Below are 17,379 nucleotides of genomic sequence, written 5' to 3' on the forward strand. Positions count from 1 at the left end.
TGAAGGCAGGAGTTCAAATGCTGGTTCTGCCACTTACTGTCTCACGTGGGACCTTGAAGCAAGTCACATTGCCCTCGGCCTTAGCTTCCTCCCCTATAAAGCGGGAAGGCTGGACTTCGACAGTGCCAAGGTCCTTTCTAGCTCTACCTCTTTCGATCCTAAAGCCACGCCCATCTGAGGGACCACATGTGAGCATGAAAGGGGGCTGTTTCGGTTCTGGCCTCAGACACTTAACACCCGCACAAAAAAACTAGCTGTGTAACCTTGGGCAAGTTACTTAACCCCAATTGCCCTCCAAAAAGCAAAAAAAAAAGGAGGGGGGCTGTTGCAGGCACAAGACACTCAGACCCACACACAAACACCAACCCTCTCAATGTGTATGCAGGCAAGCCCCCTCCCAAAGGAACAATGGACTCCAAATCCACAAACACTCCTGCAGGACAGCAGGTTTCACTCACCCAGCTCCATGCACACATTACAGCATGTATGCACATAAAACTCAATGCTCATATACACAACGCTCACACACCCATGCACATGCCCACAAGCTCCCTCTCTTGGGAAATACTGCATGTGACACAGCTCAGAAGAGGCTCAGCTAAAGGCTGTCTCCTTCCCAGCACCTTGGGCACCACAGCCTCAGCCACCATCTGAGGTGACAGAAATGCTCAGCCTGGAGGTCATTCTAAGCTGGATTATTGCTCTAGGGGAGCAGGGGGCTTAAAAAAGTCCACCTCCTTCCCCCAAGGAAGTGTTAGTTGAGGCCTCAGGAGCAGAGGCAGCAAGGCCTGCTCAGAACCACCCCCTGAAATGACCCAGCTCCAGTTGGCACTGGGCCTTCACTCTCAGGGCATGGATGAAAATCAGCCTACGGTGAGAAGCACCAGTGTGGGTGGTCCCATCCTACCACCTGGGGTACACCTAGTGCCTAGGCCTTGGCCAATCCTGGCTTCTCTGCAGGAAGCCTAGAAAATTCTCTGCCCTTCTCACCATAGGCGTCCAAGGGGACCCTGCTGGCTCCTCCCTCACCCACTGTTAGAAACCAAGTGCCTGGTAGAGACTCACAAACAAACCCAGTGGCCCATGGGGAGGCAGGAAAAGGGAACAGGGGACGCCAAGGCCACACCCCCAAGAGGCTCCCCAACACACATCCAGGATCAGGCCCAACCCCCCTGGGCTGGCCCCCCGGCTCTTCTCAACTACTTCCTTCAGTTCTGGAGACCCTGGATCTGGCCAGCAGCCGAGGAAAAGGCCCCCACTGTCTGCCATCAGCTGTTCTCAGTGGCGGTGTGCAACAAAGAGCTGTTTTGACATCTCTGCAGACAAAAGCAGTGTTCTCCCCAAGGACTGACTGAGAAGGGTGGAGGTATGGGGATAACCTGTTGTGAGAGAGGAGAAACTGGGCCTCCTTTCCTTCCCAGAGAAGAATCTTAGAGACTGGCATGACCTTGCATACACTGGTACATCTGTACCAGTACCATCTGTATTCACTGTCCCTCTAGGATCTCCAGCCATGGGCATTTTCAGCTGGGGATACACTGAGGGCAGATCACTGAGGATGGGCAGGAACAAGAGTCACACACACATCCCTTTCTATGCACACTACCTCCTGTGTAAGGGACTCTAGGGGTCAACTAGGACAATTCCCTCACCATAAGGGCAGTGACTGGTCTCAGGTCATAAAGATTACTAGCAAGTATTAGAGAAAGCTAGAGTTATGGCTGAGCCCACCCAGGTCCAATTTGAGACACTCTCACACCCTGAATTTGGCGCTGATGGTTCCCTTTTGATGGGCTGAGCCTAGAGGGAAATTATAAGGGCATGGCCTCACTACCAGGCCAGAGTCCTGAGGGCAGTGCCAGCACTTTCTGAAAAAGCAAAAAGAAGTCAACTTCTTAGCTACAGGTAGTTGGGTTGCTGTGGAAGGAACTTAGAGAACCAGCTAGGCCCACAAGGCCAGGGATGGGTGTCCCCAGCCTGGAAAGATGCCCAGTATAGACACGCTTACCTATTCATGCCTTCTGATTTTCCTGGGTAAATTTCACTTGGGACTCCATTTAAGGAAGACACATTTCCCAACCTCAAAGAGTGTGTCTACAGTCTTGGTTCCAGGTTCCATGGTGCAGTACTATCTAGCACACTAAGGGACAGTCCTCCTCATGAACAGCTGGTCAATCTTTCCAGTACCCCACTTACTCTTTCCCTATTTCTCTCCCTGAGGTTATACATGAAGCCTAGACTCAATCCAGAACCTTCCAATTAGTCAACCCGGGGCAGCAGGAGGCCCATTCCTCAATTCCTCACTTCTCACTCCAAAAAAGCCCACCAAGAGATCCAAGTCATCTCCTGGTCATACTCAGAAAGGGTGGCAATAACCCATGCCATGTCAACTTGTGGACATGCTAGCCTAGCCAAGAAGACTGGTAATCACTAATTCTCAGGCACTCATCAGCTCACGTTCCTAACAGACTGAAGCAAAGAGCCTTGGAGCAGGAAGCCTTGTTTCTAGTCCTGGCTTTGCCAGTAATTTACTGTCTAACAAGTTACTTTCACTCTGGGCCTTCTTGCCATCTGTAAAACGGGTAGAGCGGGACCAGGTGGCTGCTCAGATCCTTCCCATCCCCCTAAAATCCTATGTTTTAAGGTTTCCTGCCCCCCAGCTCAGACACCCTGTGATGCTATAATTTCCACTTTCCCAAGCACCACTTTTACAACATCACCCCCTTCTCAAATCCTTAGCCTCCAGCTCACGATCCTCTAAGGCCTAGCCACAGGCCGATCTGGCTTTCTCTCCCACTAGCTGCCTTGTCCCTACCGAGCACAGCAGGAAGCCTCCTTTCTGCCTCGACCTCAGACAACGCCCTTGCTTTCTGCCAAATCCTCTAAGATTGAAGTACATCAAATTCACTCACTGGACCCAGAACAGGCATCAATGCTTGCAATGTGAGCTAACTTTTCATGTGGGAATGGAACCGAGGCTTCCTGAGAGGAGAGCTCACTTCTGGTATGGGCATAAATTTGTGTGCAGTGGATGGCCAATATTTTCTAGACAAACACTAAGTGAAATCCATGAGGTAGGGGAAATCCCTGAGGTCTACAACCTCCATGCTAGTCGAGGCCCCCTCAGAAAGGGAAGCCCCGCTGTGGTAGGCGGGTGGACCATGTGTTCAAGCATTACTTAAAGGCTATGGGATACCCTGCCTTACTGAAAAGGAAATGCCCCAGGCTAAGGGTCAGCTCCAAATGTGCCCTTCCCCCTGAAGATCTTACCACATACCATCAATATAGGCCTGGGTTCTCTCATCATATGGAGGCATCTTGTCCTTCTCCACCTCCTCATCCACTTTGACAGGTTGTGGGGGCAAGGGCTCCTGGAGGGAGAGGTGACAGACAAGGTGAACCCAAGGCCCTGCTCCCTCCCCAGCTGTCCCCAGCATTACCTCCTGGGCTATGAATTCCTGGCCTGCCCCATCCCTCTCTCCCCAGAAAGCCATTGCCTGCAACTGCATGGGCTGAAGGTCCCTAGATCCTGAGTCCAAACAAAGGCCAATCCAGGCTGGGCTGGGGGGAGGGGAAGAGCAGGCAGAACCAACAAACAGCCTTCCCCTCACACCGAGGAGCAACATCCCTTTTAAGCCATTCCCCTGCCAGGCAGCTTCAGTGACTGCCATTTCTTAATGGGCTGCCAGCGCCTGCTTCCACCTCGGGTCCCCGTCATCCCCTGCCCCACAGCTTCCTCAGAAGCCAGGCTTGCTCCCACTCTTATGCCTCCCCACCTTCTCCTCCTCAGGGCTCTCCTCTTCTTCCTCCTCTTCATCCTCCTCCGTTTCTTCCTCCAACCCAGGCCCTTCATCTTCATCCTCTGCTGGGGACGGCTCTTCCGGGACCTCCAGCATCATCTCTGTTGTGGCCTCAGCCAGGGGTGGCAGAGTAGGCAGGGACTGGCAAGCAGCAGAGTCATGACATGGAGGAGAGAGGCCATGCTTTCTCCTTCCCACTGCCAGGGCTGGAGGCTGGAAATGGCTCCCCCACCCCCTTTCAGTCCTGGCACCCCCTCTGGTATTTGTGCACTCATTTGCTTGCTTTTTAAGATTAAGAAAGTCCCAAAGTTAGGGAAAGACCCTGAGGAATCAGAATGGGGCAGGCAGTCAGTGGAGAGAGAAAGGGAGCATGGCCCTTGTCAGATAAGGGCTTACCTGGGGGGGGGGGGGGGGGGGCGGGAGGAGGAGATGCCTCTGTGACCACAGGCCAGGGCAGTGGGTGGAGAGGAAGAAGGGTGGCAGCTGCCTTGTTAATCAGGAATGGCAGCATCTGCTGCTGCCGGGCCCAGCTGGCTGGGATGGATGGGCTCCAGGGAACAAAATCTTAGCCCCTGCTCTGCCTACTTTCCTACCTCCCTCTGGGGGTTGGTGGATCCTTTGTGAGGTCAGAGTTCCTGCAGTTTGGCTCAGCCTGGCCATGTGTGCTGCTGTCTCCCCCTGCTGGCTAGAGGCCACCCCCACACCCGCCCATGCCTCCTAGACCCCTTCCCTTGGCTGCCTAGCCCAGGCTACTAACCTCCTGCTGGTACTTGTCCTTGATGGCTGCCCACAGGCCTTCTTGGAAGCTGGCAGCATCCACCTGCAAGGCATCTCCGAGCAGAGCCTGGAGCAGAGCACAAGAGCAGCACCTACTCTGAGAGTGCTCAATGGCTGCTAAGGGCTTTCCTCATAACCCTGCTGGGAAGTCTTGGCACTCCCATTTTAGAGATGAGAAAACAGGCCAAGAGAAGTTAAGTTACTCAGCAAAGGTCAGACAGGAAGGTTTGGAACTGGAGCCAGGGAGGAGACAGTGGGGCGGAGGATGGCACTGCTCAGTGGAAGCCTGTAGCGCCCTCCGTCCCACTCGCCTCTATCTCTGCCCTTCAGAACCCCTGGTGACTCTTATTAGGTCTACGAGCTGAGGATGATGGGAAGACAAAAGGCCCTGGCCCAGGATGGGTTGGCAGGTGAGGCTGAGACTGCTCCTCACACAGAACTGAGGACGTCCTGGAGGAGCCCCCTGCCCAGGCAGTGCCTATACAGGTAAGCTTCCCCCTGCCTTGCATCTTCTGGAAGTGGCTTCACTGAGGGAAGGAGAGAAGGCTCCATCTGCCCACCCACCACCAGTTAGCACACCCCCTGGGGGGTGAGCAGGCATGTGCTCCTTCGGCTCCCACCTGAGCCCCATCATTACCAGGGTGTGCCTTTCTCCCATAGGCCCAGCCACAACAGAGTAGGCAGGACATGTGTGTCTGTACCTCCACAGGCCTGGGGGGCGTTCAGCTATCCAGCTGGCCCTTGGGAAGACTCAATCACCAAGACAAGAAGGTGCCTCTAGTCCATCCCAGCAGAGCCGCCCATAGTCACCCATGAGGAGGTGTGAGACAGGAGGGAACAGTTCTGCCCAGGCTCTGGGCCAGTAGCTGTCAAGGGGGTTCCCACTAAAGCACCCCACAGGGCTTGGCCCTGCCCTCTATGTGAGGGAGCGTGGCCAGGGGCCAGCTCAGGGTAGGGTATTAGCTAGTCTCCACCTTTCATCTCCTAGTTTCACCTAGTCCTTGGAAATCCTGGCTGGGGGTTGTGGGCAAACACTGTAGGGCTAGCTGGATGAGGACCTCATTACCTGTGCTTCTGCCTCTGACAAAGCTCCATCACCATCTGGGTCCAGTTCTGGGTGAGTCTGAAGCTCAGCCACCGAAATCCTGGAAAGGGAGAGAGTGGCTTGTCACAGAAGCGGCCATCTTTGTGGCAAGTAATAAGAAAGGGCTTACTTAGCATGTCCAGGGGGAGAGGACAGTTGGCTAAGGCTGACAAACCACTGTCCCAAAGTATGACCCTCTACCCACAGAATCAGAACTTAACATTTCTGCCTCAGTCCCAAATCACCTCAGATGTCAGGTGGCGTTGCATTGTGAACAGAGAGGTAGACAGAGTTGGGAAAACTGGAGCTCAAATCCTGCCTTAGACACTTGGTAGCCATGACTCTGGGCAAGTCAATTAACCTTGCTGGGCCTCAGAGTTCCTCCAATGCAAAATGACCAAACTGGACTAGGTGACCTCTAAAGTCCCTTTCTTTATAGCTCTAAAGCTACGATCCTGTTACTACCATCTCATTCAGGGAGAATAGGAAGAGCCGAGAACATATGACACTTGATCAAGCCTGTACCAAAGGTCCCTTTTCCCTGTCTTCAGCCAATCTTTTGGCATTATCATTAAATACCTAGGGAGGATAGCCAAGCTCAAGCCTAAAAACATCTCAGCTGATCCAAGGCTGTCTGAGATAAGAATGTCTCCCCCAGCGCCCTCTCCCTAGGTGGGGGGAGGAGAGAGATGGATGGGGGCACAAAAGTCTGAGACGGACCCTGTGAATTGCCCTTCCCATGAAGCAGACAGGAGCTGCAGGGAGGAGGCTCTGGGAAGCATTGCCCTCCACAGCCCACAGGACTCACACTCCATCAGTGTTATCATCCAGCTCCTGGAAAGCGCTCACAGCCTGCTCCTGGTCCCGAGTGGCCCTGGCTGCCGCCTGCTGCTCTGTTCACACACAACCAGCTCTGTTACTCCATTACTCAGGGAGGGAACTGGGATTGTCCCCAAACCCACAGAGAATGGAAAGGCAAAGGGGCACTCCCTCCTTCCCACCGCCTTTCAACCCCAGGCCCCAGTCCTGTTTGTCTCTGCCTAAAATGCCCTTTTCTAACCAAACTGCACCCTCAAAGTTCATGTGCCGACCATGTTCCTGACCCTTCCTCGACTCCTCCAGCTCCAATCTCACTCTCAGCACTGGTCCTTAGGGTGGCTAACAATGCCCAATGATAATAATAAACGCCATCCCATCTTGTGCTGGGAGGAACTGAGGGCAGTGGGAGGCTTTTAGGGGAGGTCACCTTCCCACAGCCTCTGGTGCCGCTCCTTGAATTCTTTCTCAGGCTTCTCTGCTTCCTCTTTCACTGCTCTCAGCATCGCCACCTGCTCCTCCAAGGCCTTCTTTGACTCTTGCAAACCAAGGAGCCTGCTCTGGTTGTGCAAGAGAGAAACGACTTGAGCACTGTCTGCTCCAGGGCCAGAGTCCCCAGGGTTGGCCCAAGGAGAGTGGGAACAGCTACCTCCTCCCATTCAAGCAGCCTAAGGCCCCAGCCATACAATCATAAATGCAGAGGTAAAAGAGGCATTAGGGATCATATAAGACACAGGGGTGGGGAACCTGCAGCTTTGAGGTCACATGTGGCTCTCTAGGTCCTCAAGTCTGGCCTTTTGACTGAATCCAAAATTCATAGAACAAATCCCCTTAATAAAAGGATTTGTTCTGTAAAGTTTGGATTTAGTCAAAGAGCTGTACTTGAGGACCTAGAGGGCCATATGGGGCCTTGAAGGTTTCCCACCCCAGCCTAAGGCAATACCCTCATTCTACCAAGGGAAAAACTAAGTGCCAAAAAGGGTAAAGGCCTTATGCAGTGCCACATGAATAGAACAGAAAATTCAGACCCAGTCAATTGGCTCCCAGTTAAATTCTTCTTCCAATACAAGTTGATAATTTTCCAAGTTCTTTATCTCCTGCCAATGCCACTCTCTCCATTGCCCCATGACTAGCAGCTACCGAGTCAGCTGGGCAAAGGTGAGAGACCAACTCTGTTACAGGAAAACTGTTCCTGCCTCATTCCCATTGGCTGGGCACTCATTGGATCCAGATTAGAAAGGGAGTCTCATACATCTTTATTAAAGAACCAGATGTAGGGTAGTCAACATCTCTGATGAGCAGCAGGGACTTTTGACTCATCAAAAGTAAGAGAAGGGAGGAATCAAGAGACTTGTTTCTGCTCATCTCAAACACAATTCTATTTGCCTTGCTCTGACACAAGCCTTGCGGTCAAGTAAGGGGACATAGGAGTTGAAGGGAATAGGGATCTAGGAGGGAGAACAAGACCTTCTTGCAAAGCACACAAACAGGAGACCCAACAGAGTTTCCACCAGAAAGATAATCCTTAATCCCCTCCCTCTATCTCTAGGCTCCTGATAAAATCAGGGATCACCAGAATTAGCTGGAATGGACCTTGGAAATCATCTTTTCCAACTCTCTCACTTCACAAGTGAGGACACATGCCCAGAGATACCAAGGACTGAGGGGTCATGCTTAAACCCTACCCTTTCTCCAAAGTGGGGCAATCCCTATGGAGAAGGATAGAAATACCACCCCGTCTCACCCTCTTTTCCTCCTGGCCCTTCTTCCCTTCTTCGATCAAGATCTTCTTGAGCCGGAAGCCTTCACGGGCAACTTCTGCCATCTGTTCCAAAGTCTCCTTCTCCTTCCGGCCCATTTCCCTGGATGGGAAGCCAATGTGGATGGAGAGGAAGTACACAAGGGTTATAGGAAAGCAAAATTCCTAGAACCAAACCTTTCAGAGCATTCCAATGGGGTTTCCTGATTTCCCCATCCACCAATGGTAGTGGGTTCTAGCCTGGCTTTGAGGAACCCTAAATATGGGGAAAGAATGATGAGTGTGCCAGGCCCAGGCTTACAGCTGTCTGTGTGCAAATGCTTAAGGACCTAAGTCCACTCTTGAGACTGGGAATGGAGGCCCGGTACCTCTAAGGAGCAGGGAATTGGTAACAGGTGACTCTCCCCCAACAGCCCAACCATGTACCTGCATGTGTTCTCACAGATGACACCACTGTTGTACTCATCTGTGGCATCACAGCAATCTGAGGGAAGGGACCAGAGAGCAGCCACTGAGACTAGATCCGGCCCCAGGATATCTGCCCGAGCCCTGGTATCTAGCCAGCACAGCTTTAAAAGGAGTCTTACCACAGATCCCATCATTGACACGGCTTGAGGGGATATAATGGGGCTTATAGCCAGCATTGGTACAGTGGAAGCGTCCTTCTGGGCAGGCAGCAGTCCCTGACAGTCATGTAGAAAGGGAGAAGTCATTTACTCCATCCTATTGAAATAAGCTGATCGACAGTGAAAAATGAAGCAAAATACAGAGAGGCAGGCCAGAGGACGAAGAGACAAAATAGAGGTAGATACAAATAAAGGCATATGGAGACATACGTGAAGTCACAAATATAGACATAGAGGAGAAAGAAATACAGACACAGACAGAGAAACAAGGGGATGGAGAGACAAGTGTGGAGATCAAAGTACAAACTGCTTTCAGGATCTACAATAAAATCCTCTATTTGGCTTTTAAAGCCTTCCGTACCTGGCTCCTATCTATTTTTTCAGTATTCTTACATTTACCAGATCCATACTCTGCAATCCAGTGACACTTGGCTTCCTTTTAGCTATTACTCAAATAACACTCTTCACTTCTCAACTTCCAGGCTGGTTGCCTCCCATACCTGGAATTTTCTTCACCTTTATCTCTACCTCTTGCTTCTTTCAAATCTCGGTTCAAGTTCCTTTCAACAAGAAATCTCGACTAGTCCTCCTTAAGCAGGACTTAGTGTCTTCCCTCTGAGATTATCTCCAATATACTTTGTGTATATATATCGTCCATCCATAGCAGTTTGTTTTCGTTTTGTCTCCTGTTAGACCATAAGCATCTTGAGAGCAGGAACTGGTTTTCGGGGGGATTTTTTTGCCTTCTTTGTATCTGTAATACTTAATTTGTCTCACAAGTTAAAGTCTTGTTGACTACACAGAGAGAAACTGACAAACCCAAATGGACACAAAGGTAGACACAAACTGGCAGATAGACCCACATGGACATACAAAGAGAAATGCAGAGACATATGGAAAGAGGTAGTTCAAAGGATACAGAAAGATGAGTGGACAAACTGACAATGCATATGGCTAGGCACAGACAGGCAGATGTAGATTAAGAAATAGATGCACAGACTAAGAGACTGACATACAGACAGAAAAGAACAGAGATAGGTGGACACAAAAACAATACAGGTAGGAAGATATCTTCACAGATATACAGATAAACAGACAGCAACAGAAAAACCCAGATGGTTGAATATGAGTGGACAGTAACACAGAGGCAGATGGATGGATGCAAACTGAGACAGATACACAAAGATGGGTGTACCTGAAAAGATGCAGAGACAAACAGACAGCAGATGGACAAATGGACAAGTCAATACAAACAGAAGAGATATATGAACAAATGCTGAGACAGATGGATGGGCAGAGAAGGAAAGATGCATCACATATGCAGATGGAGAAACAAACAGGAACAGAAAGAGGGAGGCAGACTCACAGCCATGTGGACAGCCTGAACCAAGCTCAAAAAGAAAGACTAAAAGAGTGACCAAGACAAACACAAACTCAAAAACACCAACACACAGAGATCAAAGGAGAATCAAGAAAAAGAGGAAGACCAAGTAGAATCCCTTTCTCTACTGATATACAGCCATTACCCTCCCATTGGAAGACGTAGCTGGGCCCACACAGGGAACACTCCTCTTGCCCCTTCTACCCTCCTCCAGTGGGTCCCTCACTCCCACCTGGTTCATCGGAGCCATCCTGACAATCACAGTAGTCATCATTTACTTGATCAAAGGGGATAGTGGAGGATCCATCCAGGCAGGTGAAGGGCTTAGATTTGTCATAGAAATGGTGATCTGAAGAGGGTAAGGAAAAAGAACTCTAGCTTCCCACCCACATAAAATTAGAGGACCCAATGAAGCTCCACTAACTACAAAAGTCTCCCCTGCATAGCATTAGGCACAAATACTAACCCAGAGGTTTGCTCCCCAGGCCCCCACCCAAGAATGGGAAATTTAGGTAGTGCCCAGCAAGGTCAGGTTTTGTTCTCACTCCAACCCCGAATCCCAATGACTTTAGGACGCTGCCAGAGACCCCAGGGTGCGTTCTCCTAACTCTAGTCTCTGGCCTCCCGCAAAGAACTCACTGGTAAGGGAGACCCCCCGAGGCCTTTTGACTTCAACAGCAGCTGTGGCAACGCTTAGCAGCAGCAGGAGAGGCGGCAGAAACATTGTGCTGGACACAGGAAGCAGCAGCAACTCTTAGGGGAAGAAGACATGAGAGAAGGTGAGGGCCTAAGGAAAGGGATGCCCATTCTAACTGATCAAACTACAATAACCATCACAAAGCCGATGATCCTTGTTCTCACGCAAACAGCGGTAACTTATACGCCTCCTAGCCAATGAGGGCCTCCTACTTCTTGGCCAATAGGAGCTGCTCACACCCCCCCCCCCCCCCCCCAGATGCTTGCCCGCCCCCCCCCACACATGGCCCGCAGGGGCCGCGAGGGCCTCCCCGGCTCCATGTGTGCAGGACAGCCTCTATTTGCGTCGCGGGCCAATGGGAACTCCCATCCCCCTCCAAGTCATTGAGAGCCCCTCACCCTCCTCCCGGTCAATGGGAGTCCCCTCATCACCCCCTCCCAACCAATGGGTGTCCTGCTCTCTCAGCCAAAGGGAGTCCCTCACAGCCCCTGCAGGCAATGTAGGCCACTCACCACAAATGCAGCCTACCACCCACTCACCCCGCCGGTGGACCTACTCTGGGTCGAAACCAGGAGTCACCCACCTCCACCCCTGCGGCCCAGCACACACCCGATCTGGCTCCAGCCAGTAACAGGAAGTGGAAGCAAGCAACTCCTGAACTTCCGGCCTACTGTCCAATCGCGGCTTCCCGGAAGAGGGGCGGCAGCTACCACTCGGATAGCCATGTTGAGAGGGGCGGAAAAGAATCTCAAGCTACAACAGCCATCTTGGGTAGGACAGTCAGAGCCGGGGTCTCGTGCCTAATGGCGGCCGTGGGCGCCATCTTGGTAGCGGAGCGACTTACTGCTGAAAAGACAGAAATGAATGAAAAATCTCCCTATCTTTTCCCCTTGGCGTCACTGATAGTTCTGGCCCGATCTCCAGAGACTAGAAGTCCGAGATCACCCAGCAGTTGGAGATGACCTCCAACTACCACCTTTCACCCCAAGCCACTTCCCCTCCCTCCTCCCTTCGTTCCCAGCATGCCCTGCCCAGCCTCCCGGCTGGTACCACTTCCTGTCCCCGTGGCGCAGCGCCAGCCAATGGGAACGATCGCGTGGGACGCGGCCGGTTTCCATGGTAGCGTACGGCAGGAGGAGGGGGGAGATGGTTTCCTAGCAACGGAGACAGATGCTGAGAGGCTCCATCTGGACCTAGTCTGGGTGGGAGTCCCAGGGACCTTCCAATTTGAGCCGCAGGCGACAGCAGAGCTTTCCCCCAGGAATGTCCAGGCGCTAACCTTTCCCACAATCCCCTCCTGTCCTGGGACAGTCCTTTCCTGAACCCTGGAAATAAGCCCTCAGATCCCCTCTGTTCTTCCCGGACCTCCAATCTTTATTTTCCCTTCTCTCCCCTTAGTTCCTTCTCTGACTTCCAAGGATACGCTCCCCATTTTCTAAATCCCACAGGCTTGGCCACAACCCAGGCGGATATCTTCTCTTTTCTGTACCCCAGTCATAGGCTGATTTCTGCTCCCTGTCCCTAAGATAGGCTCTACCCTATTCTTCAGCCAGAGGCTAAGGAGACTCCCTTGCAAAAGCTTAAACATGGTTCCCCTGCATTCCCCAGCTCCTTCCCCTTTCCCCAAGCCCCGTCCTTTCCGTTCTCTCCGTTCCCTTCGTTCTGTCTCCTCGAGGCCAGGATCAAAGCAACAGGCAAAACATATACAGAGTCGTCCAGCTGCCAGTCATGCTGGAGTGAAGCCTCCTGTGCATGTGCAGATTTCTGACCTGCACAGGAAAATCCAATTGTTGGGTAAGCATGTGTATGGGGGTGGTGGTGTAAGAGAAGAAACAGGGCAGCTGAGGTGACCTAAGCCTTGGGGAGGGGGGAGAAGAAGTGTTGGAAGGAAGTTGGGTTCAGGGGAAAATAAAGGAATGATCGTGATCAGAACAAAGAAAGGAAGGGTGGTGAAATGGGATGGACAAAATTGGGGTCAGAATATTGAGGTCAGGGCCAGACCTAAGGGAACTTGGGGAGTCCATAATTTCAGAGGGAGATCAAAGACAGGGTACTAATCAAGCCAGGGTCAGCTAGGGAGGGGGACATAGGGGCACAGAGAAGAGTAGGATTAGCAAATAGTGGACTGATGGAGGAGATGGAAGGATCTGGGAGGAGGGCAGGAAAAGGGGTATTTGTGCACAGGACAAGGGGACAAGGGCTGATGGATGGGAATGATAGTTGGGAAAGGGAGGTGATGGGAAGGAGGAGGTGGCAGTATATTGGCTGCTCACACTCTGCTTTGCCCCCAGAGGGCGACCGTAAGTACGTCTATGAGAGCACTCAGTGGACCATCAAAAAGAACAAGGAAACAATTAAACATCTTCGAGAAGAGAACAAGATATCATACCAGAAGCTGTCAGACTTGTTCAGTGTGAGGACTGGGGTGGAGGGAGCAGAAAAGAGGGGACAGAGTGGGGGGGGGAGTAGGAAGGGAAGGAGGCTCCCATGCTCCACTGACCTTTAAGGGGAAAGCTGTACCAATCATGCTCCCAGGCTGTTCTAGACTAAGGCCACCTAGGTCATGGGAGCAGGCTGTTTCAGGAAAGCAAAGCTCCTTGCCTTTCTTTTCTAAGGGGGAAGTATTTATGTGGGGAACTTTTCTATTAATGCCCTTGCTGGGGGTGAGGTGGCATAGGGAATATTTTTGGTTTGTTGACTTCACAGGGTGACGAGAGAGTGGTGCGCTTGGTCATCAGAGAGTGGAAGGAGGAAAAGCCTTATCTGAAAAACAAGAATGGGGAGGTAGGTTGCAAAGGTAGCCTCAGCCATGGCAGGACACTCAACCTCCAGACTCCCAGGAGGCCCTTTTAATAAAACCTCCTTTTCTGAGTCCTGGATTCTGACTCAGAATGTGTGTATATAGGTGTGTGTACGCATACATTTTCTATACATATACACATTATACATATGATACATGTAATATATATGCATATGACATGATTATGTATATGTCTGTATCAGCTATCTGTATCATATATACACAGACATTTATATCTGTCATCTACTCTTGGCCCCCAGGAGGCCCTGGCCCTCATGGAACACCGGCTGAGTGAGAAGGTGAAACAGTTAAATGCCCTTCGACATGAGGCAGAACAAAAGCAGAAACGAATAGAAGAGCTTCAGTTACAGTATTCACTTCGAGAGCTGGAGACAAATGAATTTCAAGACAGTGACAATGAGGTGGCAAAGGTGGGCATTAGGCCCTGCCAAACCCAAGCAGGGTGGGAGAAAGAATATGGGTGGGTTATGGGACCAGAGAGCTCACAATCAGTCAGTGACCTGGAGAGAGGAGGAATCATGGCCAATCACTACCACCTCTCCCCCAGACTATACGCAACCTGGAAAATCGACTGGAAAAGGCCTGGCTGAAGGCCTATGAGGCAGAACACATCACTCGAGTTTACCTGCAGCTGAAGGCTTACATGCAGGTGTGATGTGTGGGAATAGTGGGGTAGAATGAATATAAATGGGTTAGATGTGTGTGGTGAGGGACTTATTTGAAGAAATTGCTTTCTAGATCTGGATGAAGTTAGGAGGGGACTTGGCTCTATGGTGAGGATCTGGGAAGATTACTGGGCCCTCTTTCCTGGCTCTTACACCCAACCTGGCTCTCCTCCCTTTTCCCAGGAGGAGAGCCTGAACTTTGAGAACAAACTGGATGCAATGGAGGGTGAAGTCAAACGACTAAGACGTGAGTTCTCAGAACTGCAGAATGTGACTCAGGAAGCCACAGATGCTCGGGAAGCTGCCAAGGTATGGCATAGTCTCACTCTGGTCCTCACCTGAGCAAGCCATTGCACATCACAAGTGGACACGCCTGTAGATCCAGCCTCCTGAGCTCTTTTGACAGCGCTGGTACTGGAACAGGGGCCCCTCCCCCTTTGTTCCAAGGGGGGGACCCCCCAAGCTTGGCCTCCATGAGCTTCCTATATCTTCTCCCTGATGTTCTTGCCACCTCTTCCCCCACCCAGAGTGAACTTCAGAAGCTGGAGGAGAACTTATTCAAAGATCGGAAGGAGCGAGACAGGGTATTGATGGAGGCCAAGAAGCGAACAGAAGAGAAGAAGCTTCAGAATGAGCGGATTGAGAGGAAGGTGTGTGGACTCAGTTCAGAGAAGGCAGGGGAAAAAGTTGGCAGAACTGGGGACACTGCCTTCCATGCCACCCACTGTATCCACAGACCCAGCACCGAGATCGAGTACCTCTTCGGTCCGACGAAAACTTAACAGATGCCCAGGGGACAAAAACAGGCAATTTAAAGAACCGCTTGGCCACGTACCATACCGAGATGGCATTTGATAGCCTCAGGGTTGCCACCGGCATATCTGACCCCAGTGTGAGTCGCTGGACAGGAAGGGGAGGCTAGGCAGGTCTTCTGGCTGCTTTAGGTCACTTGCCCTACCTAACTAGGAAAGGGCACTCCTGGGTGGGGGGGGGGAAGATTTGAGGCTGTAGAGGTTCCCTGAGGGCCCTACCCCAGACACATCAAGAAATAAGCACCCATAAATTGAGGGGCACCTTCAATTCTAGACAACATGTAGAAAAGCCTGGGAGGCTCCTGCAGCTGTGATCTTCCTCTGTCTCTGCCTGTTTCTGGTCTGTCTGTCTGTCTGTCTCTCTTTTACCCTGGGACCTTGGGGGTAGGTAGGTTGAATAACCAATATGTTCCAATGCCTGAGAATGACTATTTCTACTCCATGACTCCAACCAGGTGGGAAGGAAAGTGGTCTGGGTTCTCCTAGGTGTGTTTGTGTCCCTGAGTGAGTGGATGTGGTTGGGGGGCAGTCTGTGGTTAGCAGGTTCTTAGCCCAGAGTGAGACATTTGAAAACCTGGAATCCCTGAAGCAAGAGAATGTAGTGACGCTGGCAAGGCTGAAACAAGACAAGCAGCGTCTGCAGCAAGAGCTCACTCAGCTCAAGTACTCCGGCGAGGCCAAGGCCATCAGGTGTGAGGGAGGGGTGGGGTCAGGGCCTGGCTGGGGGAGGGGGTTGGGTGTGATTCCAAGGCCCCTCACATCTGGTCCTCCCCCTCCCCCCTGCCCCACCCAGGTATCAGCAGGTCAAGGCTGATCTGCGAAAGCATCTGGCCATCCAGGAGAAGCAAGTAGCAGAAGCCAAGGAGAAGCTACAGAACACCATTCTAGCCCTTCAGTCGGCCAAGGCTGGGGTCGAGCACTTGGCCAATAGATTGCAGCATATCCCAGTGGTATACATATGAATCCCCCACCCCCAAATTTGCCCTCCCTAACCCCTGCAAGGCCCCTAGTTATCCAGCTTATTATCCCTAACCCTTGGGGTCTCCCATCCTTCCCCCCTCTCCCCCAGCCCCTGTCACTCCTTCTCTTTGAGGCATCACCTATAAACTTCCTGAGACCTTGGTTCCCTCCCAACCACATTCCCCAGGAGACAAGCAAAAAGGAGCTAAACCCTGATGCCTTGGATTATGTGCTGGACCTCATGGCTCAGAACGAGGAGAAGTTGCTCAAACTTCAGAGTGATATGGAGGGACGAGATGTGCCAGACCTGCTGCACCAGCTTGCCGAGCGGGAGGTAGGAGCCTGAAGGGGTCTAAGTGGGGAACTGTTCCAGATTTTCCCTCTTTCCATCATAGCCCCTGCTCCTGGATGTTTGAATCCCTAGACAGGCCTCCCCACTGTTCAGTGGGTATATTCATAAAGGCCTTAGCACAGTGCTTGGTCCAAAGGGGACACTTAAGAACTGCATTTTTCCTTCCCTCTCTCTCCCCCAGCAGCCTTTCACTCTGTCTGTCCTTTCCTCCCACAGTACTATGCCACCTTGGAGGGGAAGCTTCCTCCTCACAACACCCGCATCTTGCTGCCCATAGCTACTGCCCAGGACAAATTCTTTGGTGAGTCAGCTTGGGGGTAGGTAGGGAGAAGGTTGTATCAGGAAAGGAGAAGTTACACAAGGAAATTTGTGTGTTGGGGGCAGGGAATGTCCTCATATCCCCTACTCCTCCTCTCCTTCCTGCTCATGTCTCCCCCAGATGAGGAAGTGAGTGAGGATGAGACTGGGGAGATAGTGACCCGAGCATCCTTGAAGTTCCAGTCTCAGAAACTCATAGAGTCCAAAAGCAAGAAGAGAACCCGAACTCGATCTCAAAGGCGGTCATAGATGCCACACCCTCCTGGCCTGGCTGCCAGCGCCCCTCCAGGGAGGCAGTCACAGATCCCAACCTGGGCCATTTAGAGCATCTCATGGCCTTGCCCAGCCCCAGGTTCTTTCTCAAGGGCCCGAATGGTGGACCTGGGTTCTCTCCCCTTTTTCAGGATCTACTTAGAGGATCTGGTTCCCCTCCTACCTAGGAGTAAGTCTTAGCCTACATAGCTGGGCAAGAGCAGTTTGGGGCCTTTTCCACCCCAAGGTCTGGGAGAGT

At 51.8% G+C, this 17,379-nt stretch overlaps 2 protein-coding genes across 6 annotated transcripts in view; one reads left to right on the forward strand and one right to left on the reverse strand.

The window, feature by feature from the left end:
• PRKCSH (PRKCSH beta subunit of glucosidase II) overlaps positions 1-11,805 on the reverse strand; it is a 16,290-nt gene extending 4,485 nt beyond the window's left edge. Inside the window, exons 1-12 of one of the 5 annotated variants that reach the window (XM_069083011.1) lie at positions 11,524-11,805; positions 10,883-10,996; positions 10,476-10,592; positions 8,824-8,919; positions 8,663-8,720; positions 8,222-8,339; positions 6,908-7,037; positions 6,470-6,554; positions 5,644-5,722; positions 4,558-4,644; positions 3,777-3,941; positions 3,278-3,371 (exon numbers count right to left, since the gene is read on the reverse strand). In XM_069083011.1, the coding sequence (XP_068939112.1) occupies positions 3,278-3,371; positions 3,777-3,941; positions 4,558-4,644; positions 5,644-5,722; positions 6,470-6,554; positions 6,908-7,037; positions 8,222-8,339; positions 8,663-8,720; positions 8,824-8,919; positions 10,476-10,592; positions 10,883-10,996; positions 11,524-11,665 (1,285 nt within the window). In that variant the 5' untranslated portion in view covers positions 11,666-11,805. Of the gene's footprint in view, positions 1-3,277; positions 3,372-3,776; positions 3,942-4,557; positions 4,645-5,643; positions 5,723-6,469; positions 6,555-6,907; positions 7,038-8,221; positions 8,340-8,662; positions 8,721-8,823; positions 8,920-10,475; positions 10,593-10,882; positions 10,997-11,452 lie in introns of all 5 variants that reach the window. The other 4 variants (XM_069083015.1, XM_069083012.1, XM_069083014.1 and 1 more) reach the window with 4 other exon arrangements.
• A 278-nt stretch (positions 11,806-12,083) lies between these two features.
• Positions 12,084-17,190, forward strand: ODAD3 (outer dynein arm docking complex subunit 3). The gene is made up of 13 exons (XM_069083019.1): positions 12,084-12,734; positions 13,232-13,353; positions 13,647-13,724; positions 14,001-14,171; positions 14,309-14,410; positions 14,610-14,735; positions 14,954-15,076; positions 15,163-15,318; positions 15,768-15,928; positions 16,032-16,188; positions 16,386-16,532; positions 16,767-16,851; positions 16,990-17,190. The coding sequence occupies exons 1-13, from the start codon at positions 12,527-12,529 to the stop codon at positions 17,115-17,117; spliced, it is 1,764 nt and encodes a 587-aa protein (XP_068939120.1). The 5' UTR covers positions 12,084-12,526; the 3' UTR covers positions 17,118-17,190.
• Positions 17,191-17,379: the final 189 nt, after the last annotated feature.

The sequence above is a fragment of the Petaurus breviceps genome, unplaced genomic scaffold (genome assembly GCF_028583685.1).
Source record: "Petaurus breviceps papuanus isolate PSGF00001 unplaced genomic scaffold, PetGlider_PUasm1.0 172, whole genome shotgun sequence".
NCBI lineage: Eukaryota > Metazoa > Chordata > Mammalia > Diprotodontia > Petauridae > Petaurus > Petaurus breviceps.